This window comes from Kwoniella pini, chromosome 3, assembly GCF_000512605.2.
Source record: "Kwoniella pini CBS 10737 chromosome 3, complete sequence".
Taxonomy (NCBI): domain Eukaryota; kingdom Fungi; phylum Basidiomycota; class Tremellomycetes; order Tremellales; family Cryptococcaceae; genus Kwoniella; species Kwoniella pini.
Window position 1 is genome coordinate 1,503,530 of NC_091718.1, and position 24,759 is coordinate 1,528,288.

Sequence of the window (24,759 nt, forward strand, 5' to 3'; positions counted from 1 at the left end):
ATCATTGACATCAGATCAAGCTATTTACATTCGATTGCAAGTCTTCTTCATCTTTTGATTACATTCAATTTGAGAAGAAAAAATCAAGATACTACGAAAAGTGGAGGTAGTCCACCTAATTTATCAAGTTTAGATTTGAATTTGATTTAGAAGATCTCAATCAATTCTACGCCGACGCCGCCTTCTTTGGAACCAAAAAAGTGATACATACTTGCCTCTCCGAAATTAATGATATTAATTGGTCAATACATTTGCATTCAAGCTGTGCTTTGAAGAACGGACAAATAAACAAACCAATTTCAAGGGAGATCTTATATTTCGCCTTCTCCGATTGATCATCATTAGTGAGAAGCGTTTTAAAACGGCTTAGCATTCGGATAAAATCTATTGCCTGACGAAATTAGGGACGAAATTAGAATTTAGAGATCAACACACGTACGACTAATAACGAATCATCTCGAAGCATCTTGCTTAACGCTAGCAGAGCGAAGCCATTTTGGATTTTATGGATTTCTCCTACAGTCTCTTGGAAACAAAGATCATTTGAAAGAGAAATATAGTAGTGTAATCGGAATCAGATCATCCCTTAGATGATAGTATACAATGACCTCTTCAAGTACCTCACCCATACCGTCAGCCTCAGGATTAGGGGAAAAACACCCTCAACCTAGAATTATTCTACGAACATCGGTATCCGCTTCATCCTCTATTCCTTCTCTTCGACCTTCACCATCTCCAACACCCAAACTATCAAGATCAGGCTCATTCGGTGAGCCTATTGAAAGTTTGGAAGAAGAGAATGAATTACAAGATGATGATCAATCCCCATTGCCCTACTCTTCAGCTGAGAAAAATAAATACTCACAACAACCTCGCGAGAAAGAGAAGATCGAACCTTCTGCTAATGCTAGTACTTCATCATTGACTACTTCAGCAATCAAATCTCTGCCCTTTCCCGTTCTGGCTTCGAGTTCGAGGTCACTGAATTCTCCCAGTCCAAGGGGAAGTGGCGGGACTAGTATAAGTGGAGGAAAGAGTAGAAAAAGTAGTTGTGAAATGTGTCATCAAAGGAAAATCAAGGTGAGTTCCCATTTCTTCATTTCAAGTCCCTCTTTCAGCCAAACGAGAAAGCAAAGCTGTTTCCGATAGGGTAGATAGAATGGCCCGAGCTGATTCCTTCTAAATTGTTCGCCTTGTCAGTGCGATCAACAACGTCCTGCTTGTTCTTCATGTGTTAGAAAAGGTCAATCTTGTAAATATGCTGAAGAAGCAGATCATTTTCGTCGTTCTTCGTTTTCAGCTTCTATTCAAAGTAATACTCAATCTCAAAGACCGAAGAGTGTGACGATTGTCAATGCTAAAGATCCATCAATCAAATATACGATGTCTATACCAAGTTCAAATACTTCAACGCCTCTGAAGAATGGGAACGGTCAAGCAGGCCAGAACGGTCATTCGAATCATCCTGAATGGAAAGTGGCTGAAACAACCAACACAACCAATGAAAGCGGGAGTGGAGTCGTGCAAAAGGGTAGATCTAGTGTTCGGAGAGAACGGATCGTTGCTGGATTTGATAGTGATTCTGAAGATGATCAAGATCGAGAAGGATCACAAGGATCTGGGAAAGGGAATGGGCATGAACATAGTTTAGATGGGGAACTGGCAGCTTTGGTAGAAGGCGAGGGAGACAGCAAGGCAGAGGAAATCGATGAATTGGAAGACGATGATGAAGATCAGGAAGGTAGTCTTGACAGTGAGGATAAAGACAAGAAGAGGGGTGTGATTGTAGATGATGACTTATCGGGAGAAGTCAGTGTACCTTTTCAATTGAACAAAACGGTAATGACTAAATGCTAAATCTACCCTACTCGTGCAGCTTCTTGACCTGGCGACCACACCTCCGAAAAAGAAGCAAAAGCCCGTAACCTCTGCCTCAGCTTCGGCATTCAGTACTGCCTCCCAACAAGCGCCGCCGAGAACAGCATCAAAAGGGGTACATAATCACTTTGTGTATGGCAGAGCGTCTCTTCCTGCTGGAGAGATACCTCCTACCCCTGCTACCAGCAGATTACCATTTGTTGCCATCAATCGCCCTGACACATCTAGATTCGATCCATACTCTACACCACTGCAGAATTTAGCGAATTCTTTGCCGTCTCCAGAGATGCAGCAAATCTTATTTAACACTTTCTTTAATGACCCTTTCCTTACCGAGGGGATATCTTTACTCCACCCGCAATATATGGATGACTTCAAGGGCTTAATGGATAGAAGAACTACGCGGTTCCAAATTGGTGATGCAACTACATTGGCAAATGCTTTCATTTTCCTTGCTACTGCCTTGAGGATACTACCAGATGAGACTAGCAAGCTCTTATTAGCAAGTCAAGTTTATGCAACCCCGACTGGACATAGCGGCGCATGTAAAACCACGCAATTTCCAAGATCATTATCCAGACTGATATCTTGTCAATCTGCTTCATCAAGCGATCCATCACCATTAGATCAGCGATATCTTGATTTAGCTTTGTTAGCCGCTCAAATAGCTGAACAAGCCGATCCTCCCAGTATAATGCTTGTCATGCTCAAGCTGGTTCTCTACCGATTCTCAATGCTGGGTCATAGACGGGATAAAATAGTCCTTGCGGGTACGTGGCTCGCACAAGCTGTCAAGATCGCTCAAGCTCTTGGTATGGGCAAGGAATGGGAAGGTTTGACACAAGGTGAGAGAGAATTGAGAAGGAGAGTTATGTGGTCTTTATATGTCACTGATAGGCACCATTCCTTGTGAGTTGATTGAGATTCTTACGATCGACTTCATCAAATCGCAAAGTGGCTGATGTAACTCGGGGTAAATAGTGAAACTTCTTTCCCTTATACAATTATGGATGCTCATCAGGGTATTCATTTACCTTCTCCCATGGCAGAAAGCGATTTATACAAAATTCGACCTGATTTACGTGAATTACCAGCTCACGCAACGGAAATAGCGCCAACAGCATGTACAGCTTTATTCATTCATACTCACCTCGCTAGAAGAATTACTCCTATATTAGATTCTTTCGCTACTATCTCAGCAGCGAATACTCCTCATGATTTGGTACTTAGATTTGATGCTTCTTTAGATGCATTTCAAGAAGCTCTTCCACCTTATTTCAGATTATTCCCATTGACGGAAACTCGATTTGATTCTTCACATTCTTATCTAGCTGCTCATCGAATCAAATTACATTCTACTCTCTTATCTTATCGAATAGGTGTTCATCGATCTCACCTATTAAGTTATCTCGTCCCTCACTCAAATAGTGGGAATGGTAATATAAGGAACGTATTAGCACAAGTTTGTTTATCAAGTTTAAGAATTCAAAGAACTTCAAAAATGCTTGATTCAAAATTATCTTTCAGATTATTTAATCCTATGATTATTTTTGAAAATGCTACTACTTTAGCTTTAATAATGCATGTTGAAAAACATATTAAAAATCAACAAGATGGAAATTCTTATTTGTCAAGTAATGAATGGATTTCAATGAGAAATGGTTTATCAGAAGCAAATGAATTATTGGAAAATGTTATTCCTGGTGAAGGTTTAACTTATTCTAGAAAAGCAGTAAGTATAATTAGGGAATTAATAAATAAATTAGAAAAACCTTTAAATCTGTTAGTCTGTTTTTACTTTTGAATTTCAATTTAGGATATAGATAAGCTCATGATTAAACTTGACTTTTAATTTCGATAGGTTATCAAATGTATTAATAGAAGAAGAAGGATTATCACCTTTAAAAACTACAATTCCTTTAGATTCTTCTAATAAATATCATTCTTCAAATAATTATAAAAGTTCAAATCATTCTAGAACACAAAGTTATGATAATCTTCAAAATAAATCACCATATAATAATAATAATAACAATGATGAATTTAAATTAAATTCAATTTCACCTAAATCAAATGAAAAACATTCTTTAATTCAAAATAATTCAATTTCACCTCAAAAATCAATTTCTACAAATCAGACTTTACTTATTCAACAAAATCAATTTAACTCAAATATATTAATTTGGTTAGATGAAATAAAAAATATTGGAATTAATTTAGATGTTTTAATTAGAGAACCTGAATGGATAGGAGGATGGGAAAGAATCATTATTGCTATGTGAGATTTCCATCCAAAAGGTAAAAACTTCTGAAACAAGGAATTTGATGAGGTTGAAAAGTTTTTTTCCCCCCTAAATTGCTTAGAAAGTATTATAACGAATAATGAAAATATGCGAGACATTTAATAGATTTTCGTATTTTGTTGATATTTGATTGTGATATAGATGAATAGAATTATTCAAAATATCTCAGAATGACTATTGCACGTATTACAAACTCTTTTTCAGCATTTGGGAATAATATACATCGGTGCAACTGAAAATGTATTAGACAGACAAATCAGGTTTGCGTAGGAAAATTCACCAAAAACAAGAAAAGAATAAATTTTATACCATTGGGATCCAAATTTATAAATTCAAGTATGACCAAAAAGAAAGTAATTTTCACATTATCAAACAACATGATGATCCAATACCAACTTGATTTCGTTTCTCATTATTCGTTTTATTTGTTATTTGGGAATCTTCCAATACATTTTCACCCATTCCGAAAGATTGACTAATTAACATTTCACGCTAAAGAATTGTTTGTTTAATCAATAAAGAGGTACTTTTCCCTTGAAAATCAATCAAATAATGATTATTTCCCTGTCTATATGTACTCACCCTTTGATCTTTTCTTACTAATTTAACTAATTCTCTAAAAGCAACTTCTACATTGACTCCATCTGCAGCTGAACATTCAATAAAAGGAGCAGATAAATTTCTTGCCATTTCTCTTCCTTCTAATTGACCTACTGTACGTAATTTCGATAAATCACACTAAAAGAAATAACAATTAGGAGTAAATTTTAAGAAATTACCATAAACGAGATGTTTTGTGAAAAAAACTTACTTTATTAGAAACTATTACACAAGGTACATAATCTTTATCTTTTGTTCTTAATATTTCTCTATGAAAATTTGGTAAAGATTCAAAAGTTGGTCTATCAGTTATTGAATAAACTAATAAAAAACCTGCACCAAATGTATACCATTGATCTGCCATCGCAGCAAATTCTTCTACGAACCAAAATTAAAAAACTTTATCAGCACTCTTTTTTAGAAATTCAATATAATCGCTATTTGTAAATATCTTGAATGAATATAATCAAGTGAAGATTATAACTCACCTTGACCTGCTGTATCCAGTACTTCTAATGTAACAGCTTCATCATCAACTACGAATTGCCTTTTATAAGAATCTTCTATTGTTGGATTATATCCTTGATCATAAAATTGTGAAGTTACAAAACGTATTGTCAATGCTGATTTACCAACACCTAATGGAAAACAGTAAAACGTCAAATCAAATTTAGGATAATACTTAATACTTTATAGAATGTATAATGATTAAGGATCGGAAAGATGTCGGAAATTGTTATTGTTGACTCACCACCACCACCTACAACTACTAATTTCTGTTCTCTATGACCTGTTTTTCCTTGACTTGGATGAGGCATTTCTAAGCCTGACTTCGAATCTTTCTTCTTATATAAACACTACAGTGTATTTCTGATTTCGAACGGAATCTTTTCAGCTAAAGTCTAATTGCACTTTCTGGATTGCTGTTGAATGTACCTCTTGAAGAGTTTAACATCCGCTAGGGTCAGAAGTTGGAAGCAGAAGTTTGAATTGGCTACAATATTTTTTGACTATTATAGCAAGTTCTTCTAATGTTTGGATCTTCCAAAAATCAGATAGACAAACGGTGACCGAGCCTTAGCGATTTTTAATCCTTCCCCGGTACGTGTAGCGAGCAATTGATCCTTCCTTGATTATAACGATTCTATATTATGTTGTATTCGTGTAATTAAAGATTGCTGAATCCTGATATTCAATAGTAGTGGTGGTAACTGGAGGGGAACTTCAAATCAAACTAACATTAGGTGTTTGAAATGGGTATCAAGCCTGATATCAACAATTCAACAGTCATTGAATAACTGTTAACTCAATCTTATGTCGTATTCCTTTCACCCGGCGCACAAGCAAAGCAAAATATCGATAGACGTGGGAATACCTATACTGTGTCAATTATCTAAGGGTTTAAGGTACGACCTATATTCCCAAATGATACAAGTCGCTTGTAATTCTTTGATCGGAATGTAAAGGCGAAAGTATGAACCAAGAGTGAAAGGCTGAAAATGTAGACAAAGGAGCAAGTAAATCCCGAATAAGTATCATAAATAATCGTTCCTTTGGGTTCGGTTGTATCATGAAACGTTTCCTCGGAGTATGTTGGAGCTATTGATTCTATAGTCTCATAGTCGATTGTGGTGGTGCTCATAAGAAGTGACATGGTGTGTGTATTCAACAATAATGCAAAGATCTTTGTGTGTAAAGTTGAGTATACAAAAAAGAAGTGCAAATGCAGTCAAGTCGATCACTGAAAGACATTCGCGCTTTGATCACTTTGATCCGCCCGGATACATTTTCCTCTTTCGGTAATTTACTTGATGACTATGAGCCGGTATTCAGTTGAGCCGGAAGGTCCACTTTGTCAACGTGACCTAAGAACAACTTCTTCAAAAGATGATGTCTCCAGATAAAAGAGCATTGTTTATCTCTTGTCTAGTTCATTAATATACCAATATAGCGACAAGATTGACTACAGCGACAAGATATAACATACAATTAGATAGTTATCATGTTGACTAGAATAACTTCCATGCGGCCGCTATCCCGGTACTCCATCTCACCTCTACTGCTACGGAGAACGCTCATTCCTCAGCCACCACCTTCGGTAGTCACACCTCGACCTTTACCTACTCTTCATAGATCAAGCTCAGAAGATGCTCAAGCAAACAGATCATCAATGAAGAATTCGATAGATAAGTTAGGTAGCTTGAGACAGAAAGCTAGAGAAGGAGGCGGGGCGGAGACGCTTAAGAAATGGAAAGCTCGAGGTGAGGGAAAGTTGAGTGTAAGGGAGAGGTAAGTGAATTAGTCCATACTTACTCTCGAACGTCGAGGTATCCTTGTACAACTCCAGCTGAGTGGTTTCTGTTGCAGGATCACCTCTCTGCTCGATCAGTCTAGTCCTTTTATTGAGCTTTCCCCTTTAGCGGGACATGAAGTTTACCCTGATCCTTTACCGGGAGCAGGACTAGTCACGGGAATAGGTAAGCCTTTCCACGTACAGATATGAGAGCCAAACAGCATAGCTGATGATCGTTGTCTTTTGCCATATTATAGGTGTAATTGCTGGAAGAAAGTGTATGATAGTCGCCAATGATCCTACGGTGAAAGGAGGAGCATATTACCCTTTAACAGTGAGATTGTCACTCGTCTTCTACCTTTACAACAACTAAAATCAGGACTGACTTCACGTCGTATTTCTTTTCAGGTCAAGAAACATCTTAGGGCTCAACAAATAGCTCTCGAGAATAGATTACCATGTATCTATCTTGTCGAGTCTGGAGGAGCAGCATTACCTTTTCAAGCTGAAGTCTTTCCCGATCATGTGAGCTGACTTTCGTCGAAACGCGATGTATGTATGAAAGAAGCATACTTGGATTGACAACTGAGCTGTAGGACCACTTTGGGCGTATATTCTACAATATGGCGAGAATGTCTGGACTTGGTATACCACAAATCAGCGTTGTACACGGTATCAGTGTTGCTGGCGGAGCGTGAGTGTGTCCGGATTACCCCCATGGGCACCCCTGAAACAGCTATGTTATAGGTATATGCCAGCTATGTCCGATGTTGTGATCATTGTCAAGGTAAGTTCGGCCTGCAATCTGACACAAAATGTCGGCTGATGATCGACTTGCGATTCTACGAAGAAACAAGGAAGGATTTTCTTGGCTGGACCACCACTAGTCAAGGCAGCCACTGGAGAAGTGGTTGACGAGGAGACTCTAGGTAAGCCTTGAGCTACGACATATACCCTTTGAAGCAGCTAAGCGTGGCTATAGGTGGAGGAGACATGCACACATCGGTCTCGGGAGTAGCGGACTACTTGGCCAACTCAGATTCGCACGCTTTGGCTCTAGCTAGAGAAGCAGTCCGTGATCTGGGCCCTGTACCAATCTTACCCAGCGTTTCAAGTCCTCCTTCAGATACGAGAGTCATAAAAGCCCCTTTGTACCCTACTAAAGAACTCGACGAGATAGTCCCTTCGGATCCTAAGCAAGCCTATGATCCTAGAGAGATAATAGCGAGATTGGTCGATGGCAGTGAATTCAGAGAGTTCAAGAAGGAATACGGTCGAACCATCATAACTGGTTTTGCAGAGATCCATGGTCATACGTCAGTTTTGAGGTTCGCCAAAGTTAAGCAGACTAAAAGCTGATTGACGAATCTTGGTTGAGATAGCGTCGGGATAATAGCCAACGCTGGTGTCTTGCTTTCTCCGTCAGCTTTAAAATCAACCCATTTCATCAATCTTTGTTCCCAGAGAGGTATACCCCTTGTATTCTTAGTGAATGTAAGTGGGTACATGGTAGGTGAAAAAGCGGAAAAGGGGGGTATTGCAAAAGACGGTGCAAAAATGGTACGAGCCGTTGCAAGGGCTAAAGTTGAGAAATATACCGTCGTAGTAGGTGGAAGTTATGGGTGAGCAACGTACACTTCGCCTATGGGAAGGAGGGCGTTTAGCTCATATGCTTGACATTTCGCAGTGCTGGTAATTATGGAATGTGTGGAAGAGCCTATTCACCAAGATTTTTATGGATGTGGCCAAATTCGAAGATATGCGTTATGGGGCCAGATCAATTATCAACTGTAATGCATACTGTTCAAGGTAAAAGACAGAACGCAAATGGAAATGAAGATTTGGCTGAGAGAAAAAGACAAGAATTAAAAGAGAAGATTGAAAAACAAAGTGATGTTCTATATTCTACAGCTAGGATTTGGGTGAGTGTTCTATCTGATCGAAATTTCAATTTATAATTTGCCATATGCTAATGCACGAGTGATTGGATTTGAATTGCTAGGATGATGGAATTATCCAACCTAGTGATACGAGAGATTTACTTGGTTTAGGCCTTGAGTTGGCTCACGAAGAAAGAGCTTCGAGGATGAAAGGAGGAAGCGCAGGAGGTTTGAGAGGGGAGATTGGTTCGGATGGTGATGCTGGAGATTGGGGTGTTTTTAGAATGTAGAGCAGAAACCATGACACCTGAATTGTATCTGTGAAATGAAATTTCTGTACTATAGAGCATATACTATGTATACTGACATCGCTTGTAAAACGTCCGGCCGTATTATGACATTTAATGGTGCCTGAGGAGGTTAACCTCCACTTTGATGGTGCCGACGCCGAAACAATTCGTGTTTGGTTTCTGTCATTCGCCACCCACTCATTCGGCACACTGCTTAGTGAGGGCCTATGCGCAAAATATCATATCATTCATAAAACATATAATTCCATTCTCCTTTTGTTCTTTTGCTCTGACTTTGACCATCCAATCAATTCCAAACTATGCGTTCCCACATCAACAAGTGATCGGTCATTAAGACCCACGTATCGACTAGACATATAAAGCAAAACTCACAGAGAGGGGTGAACAGTATTCATCATGCCACCCCTCTTCACTTCCACATCGTGGACTACATTAATTCGTAAAGCGGCGGTAGCGATAATGTATGCTCCAAAACCAGCAATCGCTATCAAAGCTACCCCTAAGCGAACCATCAATAATATACAGAAAGCCAGACAAGTGTTTCATCAAGTCATTCATTCTTCTTTTCCCTCTTTATCCACTCCAGCTCATCAATTAAATTACGCTACTATCCCAATCCGAACTTCAGCTCGAGGATTTGCATCATCTAGCAAAGCTTCTCATACTTCTCAAAGATTAAGTCCTGTTCGACAAAGTTTACAATCAACCGGATCAAGACCAAAATGGGTGAACGGACCATCTATTCCAGCTAATGTGGGTTTAGGAAAAGCAAGAAATTTTTCTTCTGCTCCTCATGTTCAAGCTATGCAAAGTCACGTACCAATGGTATTTAGAGCTTTTGCAACTTTGTTAGATGATGAAGATAAGAAATTCAGCTTGAAAGGATTACCAAAAGCAAGTAGATATACCCCTTATTCCAAATCAAGACTCGCTCGACGACAACGAACAAAAAGGGTAAATTCAAACCATTCAATCGATTCTTCTTTTATCGAAGATCTAAAACACTTCTTCCCTATTCCCACTCGAGCTTCCTCCCAAGCAGTAATTGTTACTCTTCCAGTAGAGCCAGAAACTCTTGTTACTGAAGGTAAAACTACTATACTCGCTTTGCCTCTTTCCCCATCGTTAGAAGCGTTACTCTCACCAATGGCTCAAATATCATATAACGATACATCTATCGGTATTTCAATTTTAGCTAAGCTCACTGAAGGCTTATTCCCTATACATAATGCTTTTTCACTTCATTCATCAACAAGGATTATACCTCTCTTGACGAAATTGGATGGATTAGGTGTTTTAGATCAACATCCAGGATTAGCAAATACACAAGCTGAGGTAGTCCATGATACAGATGGTCAACCTGATATACTTCGATTAATCTTTATTGATAGATCCGTATCTGACGTGAAGACTCTTCTAGGAGAAAGTTTAAGACCTAGCGAGGAAGGTGAATGGTGGGCTTTGTACGAAGAACAACCTGACCGAAAAATGGAATTAAATCAAAACGAAAGAAAAGAAATAATGGAACAATGGGATAATTCTTCGCTGAAAACAGTTGAACCCTCTACTTCCGAGTCATTATTATTTCCCACCTTAGATATGTCTGTAAATCATCATCATCAAGAAATGGAATTTAACCACGGGACCAACGAGGTGATTTTTGATATTTCAGAATCTATTTTATCTAGTCCAAGCAATTCATGGCCTTCAAGCGGATCTTCAACTCCATCGCCTATCGAAACTCCTTTATCAGATGAAGAAGGGTCATCGATGTCATTATCATCTTCAACCGAATCATTGACTGCCTCTTTGTTATCGAGATTATCTGATACATCAAATGACGAAAGTGTATGGTCTGTATATCCATCAGATTCAGATTCAGATATTGAATCTTCATTTTCAGAAGCAGAAGCGGAAGATTGGAATACTGTAGAACAGTTAGTCACTAGTTCTCCATCTGAAGAGGATGGAAATGAAGGTCAAGTCATGGTAACATGGTCTGGATCAGGTGAAGGTTTTGGATTTTTAGCTCAACCTTGGTAATTCGTTGTATATGTTGACGTTAACACACGATGCATTTTTGTAAATTTTTTGAATATGCTATACTTTTTTACTCGATATTTTTATCGACCTCTTCTTTTCTTACCTCCTGCATTGGCACCAGATCGATTGGGCGTATTTGATCCAGACGAAGCTTGAATTGTATTTGTGACAGGAGCATTTTCTGAAGAACCAGCTAACATATTAGATAATCTGTCATTCATATTATTAGCTTAACATTGCTTTGAATTATCTGGACAGAAACTAATAAATTAGAAAACAATTTGATACTTACGATCCAGCTAAATCCATACTTTGAAAATTATTCATTCTAGCTCTTGTATCTGCCATTTCTTTAGCCATTTCAGGGTCATCTGCTAATGCAGCCTAACAAAAGCGAGACAAATAATAAAGTAATCAGTAAAAATTACAAATTAAATGTAATCCAAAATAATTCTTCTTTCCAAAATTCCTTTAAATCTCTGATTCTTTCATAAAATTGAAAATCTTATTTCTAATTCTGATTAATATAAAAATTGACTTACAGTTAATTTAGGTAAAGCGAAAAGCATAATTGCACTAAATAACATCATTAAAACCATAGGTGATTTTAACATTCCTAAAATATTCATTCCTCCTTTGTTTATAAAATAATCTTCTTTAGATAAAGGTGTAATTATTAAAGGATGATTTAAAGAAATTGAATTAATAGGTAAAGGTAATTTTGAAGGATAAAAAGGTTGAATATGAATTATAAATGTTGGTTCAATTGATGAAATTGAAATTTCAGAATCACTTTTTGAATTTGAATTTGAATTTGAATTTATTGGGGAATTTGATTCTATAGGTATTATTGATTCTATAGTAATGAAATACTAAAATTTTAAAAAGGAAACATGAGCTCCATTTTTGATTTAAAAATAATGTAGGTGAAATAAAAAAAACTTACAGAGTTGAAGATGTATCCTGGTATAATTGGTTCTAATATATATTCACCTTCATCTACGTTAGATCTGAATATTCAATTAATAAATTAGATGATGTACAAGTATTATTACTCAGTTGAACTTACATTTCAAAACTACCATCTCCTTTTATCCATACTTTTCTTTCACCATGATTAATTGATACTTTACTTCCTACAGGTAAAGTCTCACCTGTTATGATACATTATCAGCCCATCACATTAATCTATTAAGTATCAGACTTACGAGTTATCAAATTACCAAATTGGATTTGACCTGAAAGTGTTACAGCCAATATGGAAGGTATGACGAGCGTTCTAAATAGCACTGATGAGTTTGTCTGAATATCTCACGAGGTGATTCATGATTCAACTCACAACAACGCCAGTAAATGAGAAAATACTCTCATAGTATCTTGTCTAATTCTCCAGCGATACTTTGCTTTGCTGATGCTGAGATTGAGTGTAACAAAGTAATCGCTTCAAGAGATAATATCTAAGTATGATGATGAACAAAGTGAATTGTAATTACGGTTGACGCGGATAAATTACGACCAACCGAGGATATTTTCGAATTCAGTGAGTTGTGGTGTTCATTATATTTCTTTATATCAAAAGTAATCTTTATGCGATTGTAAGAGTAATACATTAGATCATAGATCATAGATATATAGAGTAGATATGAACATAAAGCACTTTTTCTCAGTTTTCGACGTTACAAAACAAGGTAAGTTATTAAATTCGTTAAATCGACTTCAAGTTATTTACGAAGGATTGATAATTTTTCGAATATGGCAATTAGTTTTTTATACTACTCCATTATCTATAGGAATAGTGAATTTGAAACCTTTATTACCAGGTCGTAAGTGCCTTTTTCAAAAACTCTTCTCAAACAAGTCTTTATATAATAATAAATGTCTTTAGATGTATTAATTTTACCAAAAAGAATTGTTCCTCGATTATCAGATTTAAATTCAATTGAAATATCAGATTTATTTTTAACTGTACAAAAAGTTGGTAAAGGTTTGGAAAAGTATTACAAAGCTCAATCATTAACTATTTCTTTACAAGTGTGTAAGATTTTATTGAAATTTAAATCCAAAAGTTATGAAATTTGCTAAACGAAATTTGTTTTTTTTTTTTAATATATAGGATGGTAAATCAGCAGGACAATCAGTTCCTCATGTTCATGTACATATCTTACCTAGACATTCAATAGATTTTAATGGAGAAAATGATAAGATATATCCCTTATTAGAAGATAATGAATCTAGTTTGAAAGATAATTTCGACGAATCTCAAAAAATGAAAGAAGTAAATGGCAATGCGACTACTGAGTCAGAAAAGACAGCAACGATTGGTCGAGATTGGGAAATATCCGATGAAGATAGAAAACCTCGTTCAATGGAAGAGATGATGATTGAAGCTAAGGCTTTTGAAGATTTCTTTAACACTCAAAAAGACTTGTAAAGGTTGTGCAGTGGGGAGTCCTTAACTCCCTATCGTTACCCAGTTTTTTAACTTGCATGGACGGTCGAGATTCAGTATATTGCGATCTTCAACCCTATGACTTCGAAATAAAAGCAAACATCTTTTCAAATATGGTTCGGCTTGAAGCCAATTTCACAAGACGTCGTCAATCTTGACTTGAACTCGAATGTGTTACCTTTGAAATCGCGATGGCGATCAAACGCATATTTAATTAGAACTTGGAATAGATCAGCAAGGTCACGACCCCGTGTACCTTGTTCAAAGAATCATACCTCTTAGTGCATAGTGCATGGGGCAAAGGCAAAGAGTCTTGTAAATTGATCTCACATCTTGACAGTGGTGTCGTATCATGCGCCAATGTGTAAGATGAAATGCTGCAGTATGCATTTTAACATGATTCATGACCAGGACGCACGGATCGATCATATCATCCATAAAGAAACTAGTCGGTAATATGAAACTTGAGTCAAAGCCAAGACAGGACGTCTTGTGTTTGTTACGGAATAAATCATCATTGCATTTTCCCTATGAAAGCAAACGTCATGTACACGAGGGCAAAAGCACAATTATGCTTGTAGTTTCTCCTTTGCGAGGTGATATCTTGGCGTACATTTTCACTTTGCTTCATGTCAACTAAGTCAACCCCGAAATGAAAAGCCACAAAATGTATGGAAACCCTTTTTGGAGTAAATATGAAACCCAACCAACAAGCAATATCAATATTAAACATGACAATAAACAATAAATTATAAAAGGCACCGCGTTGTTTGGATACCAATGAAATTACTAATTCAGGAAATTGTTTGAAGAGAACCGTGCTTGATTTTAAGGGAATAAATGGTCAAGGGGGGGACGTGCTGTTTGATTATACTACTGTCTTTTTCTCTCTTGTTTTTTTGGTATGTAGGTAGGTATACTCAACATAACTCCTCATTATTTTACCCCCCAGCCCCAGTCTACCCATCCATTATTCAACTAACTTGTCATTTCTTTTTGATTTTGCTTTTCCTTTTTACTTTATTATCATCATTTTATATATATTATACTAACTTTCCTTTTATTATTAACATCGACAATTTTCAACTTTAGGTCAATAACACATCTGACCCCTATACACTCATTCAACTAACACGCTCACTACAAGCCAAAAGCAACAAGAAAAATCAACAACCAATAATAGAATCGATTAAATATTAGATATTTAGGTATAAGAAACAATGTTCGTCAAATTAGCTCTTACTGTTCTTCCTCTTCTTTCCTGTGAGTAGCCACACCATTCTATACAACCTTCTTCTTATTACTTAGGTTAAAGAATGTCACGGCTAACGAAGTACGCATCATATCCTTCGCCATAACATCAATTCGTTGACTCGACTATCATATTTTACCCGCACCTAAAATCCTTTACAACTTCATACCTCCTCAAACAGCTGTGTTCGCTATTGACGGTTGTACACGTAACGCTACTGTTGTTTCAGGTGACACTTGTGACTCCATCTGTAGGTTCATCCTCTTCTCTCTTAGCCATCAAAGCGAAGGGTCTTGGCCTTTTGTATCGGAACCGAGGGATCATCCGCTGATCATATGGAACAATTGCTAGCTCGAAAATACGGTGTATCAACATATCAACTAGCCCTTGTAAACGACGCTACTATCGATGAGAATTGTGATAACCTCCAACCGGGACAAGTTGTCTGTCTCGGTATCGAAGAACATGATTGTACAAAAGTATACACTGTTGTAGCTGACGAGTGAGTACGATGTCCTCAGATTAATGGGATCCTTCTTCAATGTAGATCCGAGTAATGAGCTGATTGTTCAACGTTCTCCCATAGCACCTGTGACTACATTCAACAAACATACGGCATCTCCAACGAAACTCTTTGGTCCAACAATCCTCAAATTGACGCAGCGTGCGATAACATTTACATTGGTGAGGTTCTTTGCGTAGACACTGACTCTTACACTTATCCTCAATACAACGAGACTCTGTATAACGTAAGTTCGCTTCATCGCTAACTCATTTACTATGACGACTGTAATTGTTATCTGACCCTCCCTCTCGTAGGCTCTCGCTTACACCTACCTTCCTTACTGCGACGAGTAATTCCGACTACTCTCAGCCCAACGTCGTGAATATCATCTATACCACTTTATTCTGATATTCGCGACTCAGTAACCTTTTCTGTATGATCGACTATCCTCAATTATTTGAAATATTCCCGCACCTTTTTGTTAGCTCTGTATCCGCCTTATTCCTTGACTGGACCACTTTGATTTCCCCTTTGATACCCCCTGATGTTATGGACACTCTGGAAGTGTGGGTGATTATGAGAAGAATGAATGAATTTTATGAATTTCAATTCCAACACAGTGTTCATTGTGCAAGCATGTCCTTCGATTGTCAATTCATGGCAGACTGCAGCAGCTTATCGGCTGTTCTATTGCATGAATAACGTTTTGATCCGTGTATCTTTATGAGTAAGGTTACCTTTGCCTCATACACGGTGCAATACGCTGGTAAAAAATCAGTTAATTCCACCGATTATTCTCTTCGATCGGACCTTGTCGTACATGCATCTTGTTCGAATAATCATATAATGATAATCATTGAAATTGTAGGCTACCTGTTCGGTCTTATGTAATTTGTATAAGCAGTCTGAACGATAAGATGTTCTGCGTTGACTAGTCCTCTTATTGCCGTTATAGCTCTCTCCGACAATATCATCAGCTCTCTCCGACAATCCTTCGGCTTTGAGACAATTCTCCACTGCTCATTTGCATCATTGCAGGTAGTGTGATGATGAATTTATTCACACCTTATCTTGTATCTGATCGTACTCGTATGGTGCATATTTGCCGAGGTACCATCTGACCCTTATTCAGGTTGTCTACCTTTTGGGAGGTAACGGTATTACTATTATAACCCAGGGAATCTTTGGGTATATACGCATATAGCCGGTATAGTTTTTTAATTGTCTCACATCTTTGATTAACCGCCACTTCACATAACCTTACAGTAGTACTATTAAGGTCGATCACCTAATCCAAACCTCATATTTGGGACATTGGGGCATTCTCGTTATCTATCGGAATCGCATTACCTATCTTACTCCTACCTACCCATCTTTTGATACCTCCTTATTGTAAATTACTTTCGAAGACTTCAATCTCGTGCCGTACATCAACGACCGACTTAGTTGGACTTCAAGCAGATATTCCCAAACTAAGGAATCGAAAGCTTGGCGCGTGCAAGGCCAGATTACATTCAAGCGAAGGAAGGACGGATAGTATAATAGAAAAGAAGTACGCACTATATATTGGTATTCTCTTCAACGGGATTGATCACGGATTCCTCCTAATCTCGCTTTTTGTCAACAAATCGCTTTTCATCTTAAGTTAATCCGGATTCATCCTCGGAATTCGATATACAGTATTAGATTGGATTACAGTCAATCTTAATCTCGCTGTAGATAAGGATCCGACATCGTTTTCAACCGATAAGACTACCCTTATTGATTCCATCGTCGGCGTAGAAGGATCAACTTTACAGCTTCTCGGATATTATTGAAGGCTGAGCGCATGAGCGCCTAGTGAATCTCTAATTAGGCAACTTCTAACTTCGTCAAACCTCGATGGATGACCGATAGACTGTGAAGAATCTATATACTCTCCACTTTCACTTGGAAATATTGTCATTCACTTGGCATTTCGTTTTAACAAGTATTGCTGCCCGCAACACAATTATCTCAACAAGAAGACACACGTTATCACTTGTTGCCAATTGGGCACGATCTCATTCATCGTATATCATCAAAATCATGTTATACTCTAGAGAACCTTCTGTTGGAACATTCGATTATGATTAAAGATAACTGCTTAGTGAGAAAAAGAAAACATAATATATCGAAATAACACTAGAAAAGATGTCGAAATTACAAAGACTTCTTCAGACGAAATCTAATTCGTCGTCGCAAATTGGACCCGGTCCTACACCTCATTCTTCGCGACTTTCCAACTCTCAGTCAATCACTTCTTCACTTGACGAGTATGAGAATTCGAGAAATTCCGGTTCATCAGATTGGGAATCGCAAATATCCTCAACACCTTTCTTTCCAGATGCCAGAACTCCCAATAATACAGCTTTTCAACCTGGGGAAAACAGTCTGTTATACCAGCCATATTCACCCTCAAGTGGAGAGGGTGATATAGAGGAGACATATTCATGGCAAGAAAGAATCCCCTCAGATGGCAGTAGACCAGCACCTATTCCTTTACAGTATAACGAAGTCCCCTCTTTATCATCAATACCTTCTTCAGTATCACCGAATTCATCATTCAATTCTACTCAATTTCTCTTACCTAAACCTCGGAATTCAAATACTTCGGATCCTATACCACACTCAAACAGACCAATACCAGGTCCACTCTCATCTCTTTCCCTCTCAACATCTCATTCTACAGACCCATTCCTAATTACTCCTTCAACAGAAATAAACTCAGTTACTGCTCTCACACCGCCGAATATCAATTTACCACTCGATCTCTCATCGGCCGAATCAAATTTATCTTCTTCAGGTGGCTTCTCTTCTACGGGTACGAGCGGGTTCATAAAAGGCCAAGATGATGATAGGGATGCCGCTAGATTAAGACAACTTGGTTATGATGCTGTACTCGGAAGGGATTATACATTCTGGAGCAGTTTGAGTATCAGTTGGCTTAATATTGGCGCATTACAAGTGAGTTTCATACATGTCCACAGTCCATGTTAGCCATCTGTTTCTTGTTCCTTGTGCACTATCCGTCCGCTGCCCATTTCCTTACGGGAACGGTGAATGCCTTGTTGTCTTGTCCCCTTCCTCTTTCTCTTTTCAATTCTCCTACCCCGCTATCTCTTTATCTATCTATATTTACCACTCACAATCTGTATGGCACGGTTCACCAAAGAGGCGTCCAGCTTACCGCATTTACCGTAGGGTACAATATACGCCGTATCGGGCTGTTATGCATACGGAGGTCCGGCAATGATCGTGAGTTTCGCATCCTCCTCGCATGACCTGGGATGGAGCTTACTGCTTTACATGGTGGAATAGCTCGTCGCATGGCCAATTTCAGGCATCTTCTGCTTTTGCCTCACTCTCACTCTATCCGAGTTGGCATCTGCCTATCCTGTAGCTGGAGCGATGTCATCATGGGCTTGGAAACTTGCTAGAGGCAGCGTAGGCGGCGAGAGAGGTTGGGCTTGGTTGATGGGTGGATTCGTCATGGGCGGTCATGTTGGTAACGTGAGTCCTTACGTGCCTACTGAATGGATGAAACCAGTGCGACAGGATGTCATGAGCCGCAGCTGAGCTTTACCTATTGCAGATGCTGTTGGTCATTTGGGAAATAGTGAATGTAATAGCTGGTACAATGGCTATATCGTTTGATTACAAGAAAACACCTTGGCATATGTTCTTATTCTTCATCGTAAGTCACCCTTGAAATTCCAACTAGCCACCAGGATTGACGTTTCGGGAAAATAGGCTGTTCTTTTGATAGTTGGATCAATCGGATCGACGGCATGGGGAAGATCTCACAGGTTCTGGTTATGCTCTGGCTTGTTCGGCTTCACAATGTGGGCAGTCCTTTGCATCACTTTACTAGCTACGAACGCCACCAGACATAGATCAGAAGATACACTGAGCAAATTTTATAACACTACTGGATGGAGTTCGAAACCATATGTCTACCTTTTGGGATGGCAATTCACTACTATCGCCAGTGGGGCTGATGCGTCTGCACAGTGAGTTCGATTTGATCTTCTCGTTCAGATCGTGTTGCGGGCGTGCACTGACCAGGCTGTCTTCGCCTACTTAGCATGGCTGAAGAAACTCAAAACCCATCGCGAAACGTGCCCAATGCTATGACTGCTTCGGTCATTCTGGTGAGCCATATGGGATTTTTTAATGATTATAATATGCTGACACTTCTAATTCTCGTCTTCAGACTTATCTCTTGGGATACATTGTTAGTCATAGTCAAGATTTATGACTTGATGTTACTTGGAAATGCGCTGATGGTTTTTTCCCAGTCCATCATTCTGCTTCTCCTCTCAATTGCACCAGAAGATGCAGCAACGGTCCGATTGCACAGCTTTCCTTTCGTAAGTTCCTCGCTCTTCGATGACGCAGAACCGCCGGAACCTTGCATAATTCAACTGACGAGGTGACATAGGGTTTCATCCTCACTACGGCAATATCAAAATCCGGCGCGATAACAATCTGTTGTTTGATGATAGTCGTTCTTCATCTACAAGTGATAGCCCAATTACAAGCCTCGTCAAGATTCGTCTTTGCTCTTGCTCGAGATAACGCAATGCCATTTTCCGATTGGATACGACGTACTAATGAATCGAAGAATCCAGTATTCGCAAATTGGCTAGTGATTGCCTTGTGTCTTCCATTTGCATGTATGACACTTGGATCTCAAGCGACATTGTATTCTGTCTTAGCTGTGACTGCATGTACGATGTCATATACCGGATATATCGTTCCCGTTGGTCTGTATCTGTTCAGCAAGAAGAATCTTCTAACGGAAGGAAGAACCACTTGGTCACTAGGAATAGCTAGGTGAGTGCTATTTTGTGGTCAAAAGCGTCCAAAATGCAGAGTTTTTGCTTATATATGAGTAATGTAATAGTAAACCCGTTGCGGTCATTGGATTCGTATTTGGCTTGACAATCATCATTGCTCAAACTTTTCCTGGCTCAAGACCTGTTACAGCTGGTAAGTGTGATGGTGTCTTTGAATTTGCTACCTCGTGCTCTAACGATGATCTCCATTTGCAGCCACTATGAGTTGGTCACCTGTGATTATTGCAGGAACAATACTGATCTGCTTCATTACTTGGCGAAGTTATGGTCAGTCATAGGAATCAAGTATTGCGTTGATTCAGGCTGATTCAATTAAACTTTCACTTATAGGGGCAAAGCATTACTCTGGTCCAATCAAAGCAGTTACAAAATGGGAAACAGGTATGGAGATTGATTTAACCACAACCTTGGGTGGTTCGAGATCCAGACAATCTCATTTACCAAGAAGTGATTTACCAAATCGTGGAAGTACTGCACCACAAAATCAAAATTCGAATAGTGAAACGGATTCTTCATTAAAATTAGCATTAGATCCACATATGCCAAGTGTAGTACATACTATCTCAATTGAAACTGGTCATACTGATCTTCATCAAGATTTTGATGATACCAATCATCAAGGAGAATGGTCTACCATAAGACGTGAAGATGGTACTACGGAATGGACTACTGATTCTTCAGATTTTACTTCTTCTGGTGGAACAATACGGAGTGGTGAAATAACACCAACGATTTCTAGAATATGATAAGATATTGTAAGGAGACACTTCAATTAAACGAAATAGGATAGGAATAATTGTACAGATATTCTTATTTTCAATTTTTTAAAATATATTTTTCGGTTCTCATTCCGTGAATTTGAGGATTTGCTCTAGTCCAAGGGCGTTGTAGTTTTAGTTTGAAATTTGTTCGATTCATGTGAGAAGTAATTAGAATTTTGTAATTACAAGGCAAGAAATTAAAGGAAGTAAGAGAAAATATTGTACAATGTATATGATATGCATTCTTGTCAACCTAAAATTTAAAATACTAATTATGTATTCTATTTTATCATTTTCTAATTCTTGAATCTACTGAGTGTTAAAGTACGATTCATATCAATTGCAGAACATTGTTTACTCATACTTAAAGATTCCTCATAATCTTTTGAAAAGTCATAATTGAAATTGAAATTGAAATCATTTTCATTATCATTATCATTATAATTATCATTAATCATTGATTTACGTTTACCATTATTAATAAATTCTAATATATTTGTACGATCATTAATTATTTTTTGTGAATTTGAATTTGATTTTTCGAAATTAAATAATTTGATTGTTTTTAAACCTAAATTTGAATGATGATGTTTAAAATTAAATTGAATTTCATTTTTATTATTTGATAATTCAAAATTTTGTTTTATATTTTGATTTTGATTTTTAAAATAAATTATATAAATTAAAGTAAAAATTATAATTAATAAAGTAATAACTAAAAAATTGAAATTAAAAATATTATTAATTATTGTCATCATTACTTTAATTGTTTAAAAGTTGAAAATTTCAACTTTTTTTTTGTGTTTTTGGATAAATATAAGATTGATTAATTAATTATTGAGTGAAAATGATTGTTGACAAAGATTAATCTTATCGCAAAGATAATGAAGAAGAAAAAAAAGAAATTTAAAGCTTTCACTAAATTGTTTATTTATAATTTTTTTCAATTTCACAATATAGATCAAAGATTTATTAATTTCCTTAAACTATCGAAATAATCAAAACTTCTTTAAAGAAAATAAGATGAATGGACTGAATCTTGATATGTCTTATTTAAATTGACCTTGATTGAAACCTTGTGATACTATCAAAATATTATTAATTATTACGCAAAATGGTCAGTCGAAATTGATATTTTGCTTAATTCAAAGCAATTTGTAGGGTAAACACAATTACTACCAGACTGCATATACAAGTGAATCGATAAATAAAATTCGTATTTTGACGCAAGTTTATCATGAATCGAATGCTCAAACCAGAATATAACTCGAACGTACTATACGAGTCTGAATGAGAATGATTCAGTGCATGAGGAGATACTGAAACATCCTGAAGAACAAGCTTACAACATATACATATCCGGATGACTTTTAGATCTCATCTTTTACCCCATATTTTATATTCATTACAAGCAACATCGAACCAACCATCGCGCTTACCCTTTCCGTATCAAATCCGCAGTAAATCAAAATCTACCGATCTATATTGAATCTAATAAACTAATCCTCTAGTACTCAAATCTAGCCTTTCCACTTCCTTAACTTCAGATCCACTTTGAATTTCAAGTACTAAACCATCCCAAGCAGGTCTAACAATTGAATCCCCATTAAACTCTTTCCAAATTTCACCTAATCCCTTTTTATTTTGATTTTCTAGACTACTGCTTCCCTTGATTTTCGGTGTTAAAACTTTTTCCCAAACTTTTTTAACTAAAAAGTCACTTTGTACTCTATCAGGATGGTTCCTTTTCCCATTATTTGATTCTTTTACCAATGATAAACAAATTTCTTCCCACATAAAATGTGTTGTAGGATGAGTTGAACCTACTAAATAAGTATATTTTGATTTTAATCTTAGAGCGACGTCAAGAGCTTGTTGAAGTGAGAAATGTGATGCGTGTGGTCGAAGCGGCCATAAAGCGTCAATTATTAATATTGGTAATTTGTTTTCTTCCTCTTGAGCTGCATTCATATCTTCAGATGAGGGTGAAGGTGTATCATCCGGAGTAGGTAGAATAGATCTTTCCAGTGATTTCGAATGGACCTCTTTCGGCTTACGATCTAACATCCTAGACCAGGTAGATTCAGGTATCGAGCTAACATCAGAAATATATATTATAGAACTGTCAAACATGAATCCAAGGCAAATCAAAGGTTCGGGCTCGAGTCGTTTTTGCGATGTCGATTGGGTTGCGGAGGTTGGGGCAGGCGTTAAAGAATGGAAATATATTCCATGGTGGACTAAACAATACATTTTGGGGTTTAGTTGTGTAAAGCGATTCGATGCGATAGGTAAAAGCATGCTCACCTGCTAAAACTTTCACATTTATACCAATAATTTCCAGCTCATCGTCATCTTCTATGATTTTCCATATTAGCTGGGGACTACAGTAATCACGAATCAGCCAAGCCTCAGCATATGGGAAGAATATATATGGCAAAGAGGCTAATGTCTACACTTACACATCGCCTCCTCCGGAAGCTTTGGTCTTATCCACCATATAAGGAAAGGCCTCGCAGACTTTCTCGTATGTTGCTTGATTAAGATAAACAGGTATAGCTCTACCTTGACGTATACACCATTCTCGTAAGTCGTCGAGTCCAAAATATGCATCGGCGTCTATGATACATCCACCATTTTGACATAAATCAGCTCTCAAGGTGACAATTTACAAGCCGTTGATATTTGTTTGATTTTGAAAAGAGTCTTACTCACGCCCATGGGTTAATAAAACAGCATCTATAGTTTTGACTCCCCATTCTGGAAAAAATCTAGCAGCTTGTTCTCTAAAAGTTTTACCAACATCGACTAATAAATTTTTATATTCACCGTTTGATGAACGTTTTCTAACTATACAACCTGTATTTCCACGTTTATTTTTCCAACCTTCTGGAACATCTGAATCAACTGCACTTCTACAACATGGACAAGGTATGTTAGTTGGAAATTTCCCATTAGGATTCCAAGTACCTTTAATATGTGCTAATTCAGAATTTGAATTCTCTGTAGCGTTAAGTAAAGGTACCATATCACTAAATGCTTCTGGATAAGGATTGGATCGAGTCAAACATGGTGTCAATGGAAGACCGGTTGAAGTTCCTGTACCCATGAACAGGAGTTGTATCGGTTGAGCTGCCATTGTGGGAGGACAGCCAAGGGGGTATTCGTCAAGGTAAGACGTTTGTTTATAGTCCCTAATTAGTGAGGTGCGATATACTAGAACAACAATGGATGTGAGAATGGATCATTAACATCTTCGATCTGTATAATGCACGTTGAATAACCCACAATGTATGCGGAGTCTCCAGACTGAGTTCGGTAAGATATATATCCACGTCATGAGATCATCGGGATGATTTTTGATAAGATCTCAGGGTATATTGGTTATATTTGCCACTGATTGGGATTCTACTAGCAATGTTGTCTCATGTTAAAAATCAAAGATGATCGGCAATTTCAATTTAACTGGACCGTAACCCATTCGATCAGTTTTAATACGAGAATCATCTCGTTTCATACCTCTATCTACCAGTTAATTACAACTATACCTTGGTCATTGGTTTTCAGATCGCATCATATCCCAATCCTCTCTTGAATCTTCAGA

The 24,759-nt window shown here is 37.5% G+C and overlaps 10 protein-coding genes across 10 annotated transcripts; 6 read left to right on the forward strand and 4 right to left on the reverse strand.

The window, feature by feature from the left end:
• Positions 1-603: 603 nt before the first annotated feature.
• I206_102751 (uncharacterized protein) lies at positions 604-4,160 on the forward strand (the record flags this gene model as incomplete). Its single annotated transcript, XM_019154857.1, has 5 exons — positions 604-1,080; positions 1,201-1,809; positions 1,877-2,787; positions 2,860-3,660; positions 3,740-4,160. 5 exons carry the CDS (start codon positions 604-606, stop codon positions 4,158-4,160), a joined length of 3,219 nt encoding a protein of 1,072 aa, XP_019012260.1.
• Positions 4,161-4,541: 381 nt separating this feature from the next.
• I206_102752 (uncharacterized protein) lies at positions 4,542-5,599 on the reverse strand (the record flags this gene model as incomplete). Its single annotated transcript, XM_019154858.1, has 5 exons — positions 4,542-4,673; positions 4,764-4,919; positions 4,993-5,159; positions 5,270-5,419; positions 5,533-5,599. 5 exons carry the CDS (start codon positions 5,597-5,599, stop codon positions 4,542-4,544), a joined length of 672 nt encoding a protein of 223 aa, XP_019012261.1.
• Positions 5,600-6,783: 1,184 nt separating this feature from the next.
• I206_102753 (uncharacterized protein) lies at positions 6,784-9,244 on the forward strand (the record flags this gene model as incomplete). Its single annotated transcript, XM_019154859.1, has 11 exons — positions 6,784-7,070; positions 7,149-7,258; positions 7,332-7,408; positions 7,483-7,599; positions 7,671-7,768; positions 7,822-7,861; positions 7,925-8,003; positions 8,057-8,390; positions 8,457-8,696; positions 8,762-8,996; positions 9,077-9,244. 11 exons carry the CDS (start codon positions 6,784-6,786, stop codon positions 9,242-9,244), a joined length of 1,785 nt encoding a protein of 594 aa, XP_019012262.1.
• Positions 9,245-9,661: 417 nt separating this feature from the next.
• I206_102754 (uncharacterized protein) lies at positions 9,662-11,308 on the forward strand (the record flags this gene model as incomplete). Its single annotated transcript, XM_019154860.1, has 1 exon — positions 9,662-11,308. One exon carries the CDS (start codon positions 9,662-9,664, stop codon positions 11,306-11,308), a length of 1,647 nt encoding a protein of 548 aa, XP_019012263.1.
• An 80-nt stretch (positions 11,309-11,388) lies between these two features.
• Positions 11,389-12,679, reverse strand: I206_102755 (uncharacterized protein; the record flags this gene model as incomplete). The annotated part of the gene is made up of 7 exons (XM_019154861.1): positions 11,389-11,518; positions 11,601-11,692; positions 11,851-12,180; positions 12,255-12,318; positions 12,378-12,462; positions 12,517-12,587; positions 12,648-12,679. The coding sequence occupies 7 exons, from the start codon at positions 12,677-12,679 to the stop codon at positions 11,389-11,391; spliced, it is 804 nt and encodes a 267-aa protein (XP_019012264.1).
• Positions 12,680-12,950: 271 nt separating this feature from the next.
• Positions 12,951-13,739, forward strand: I206_102756 (uncharacterized protein; the record flags this gene model as incomplete). The annotated part of the gene is made up of 4 exons (XM_019154862.1): positions 12,951-12,996; positions 13,072-13,131; positions 13,194-13,339; positions 13,422-13,739. 4 exons carry the CDS (start codon positions 12,951-12,953, stop codon positions 13,737-13,739), a joined length of 570 nt encoding a protein of 189 aa, XP_019012265.1.
• A 1,238-nt stretch (positions 13,740-14,977) lies between these two features.
• On the forward strand, positions 14,978-15,867 carry I206_102757 (uncharacterized protein; the record flags this gene model as incomplete). The annotated part of the gene is made up of 5 exons (XM_019154863.1): positions 14,978-15,020; positions 15,191-15,259; positions 15,361-15,511; positions 15,596-15,758; positions 15,829-15,867. 5 exons carry the CDS (start codon positions 14,978-14,980, stop codon positions 15,865-15,867), a joined length of 465 nt encoding a protein of 154 aa, XP_019012266.1.
• Positions 15,868-17,686: 1,819 nt separating this feature from the next.
• I206_102758 (uncharacterized protein) lies at positions 17,687-21,140 on the forward strand (the record flags this gene model as incomplete). The annotated part of the gene is made up of 12 exons (XM_070202619.1): positions 17,687-18,499; positions 18,737-18,790; positions 18,854-19,045; positions 19,128-19,229; positions 19,286-19,545; positions 19,620-19,686; positions 19,749-19,769; positions 19,834-19,905; positions 19,977-20,371; positions 20,442-20,527; positions 20,590-20,661; positions 20,725-21,140. The coding sequence occupies 12 exons, from the start codon at positions 17,687-17,689 to the stop codon at positions 21,138-21,140; spliced, it is 2,550 nt and encodes an 849-aa protein (XP_070058720.1).
• Positions 21,141-21,451: 311 nt separating this feature from the next.
• I206_102759 (uncharacterized protein) lies at positions 21,452-21,910 on the reverse strand (the record flags this gene model as incomplete). The annotated part of the gene is made up of 1 exon (XM_019154865.1): positions 21,452-21,910. One exon carries the CDS (start codon positions 21,908-21,910, stop codon positions 21,452-21,454), a length of 459 nt encoding a protein of 152 aa, XP_019012268.1.
• Positions 21,911-22,646: 736 nt separating this feature from the next.
• On the reverse strand, positions 22,647-24,294 carry I206_102760 (uncharacterized protein; the record flags this gene model as incomplete). The annotated part of the gene is made up of 4 exons (XM_019154866.1): positions 22,647-23,395; positions 23,463-23,539; positions 23,618-23,774; positions 23,871-24,294. 4 exons carry the CDS (start codon positions 24,292-24,294, stop codon positions 22,647-22,649), a joined length of 1,407 nt encoding a protein of 468 aa, XP_019012269.1.
• Between the last annotated feature and the right edge of the window lie 465 nt (positions 24,295-24,759).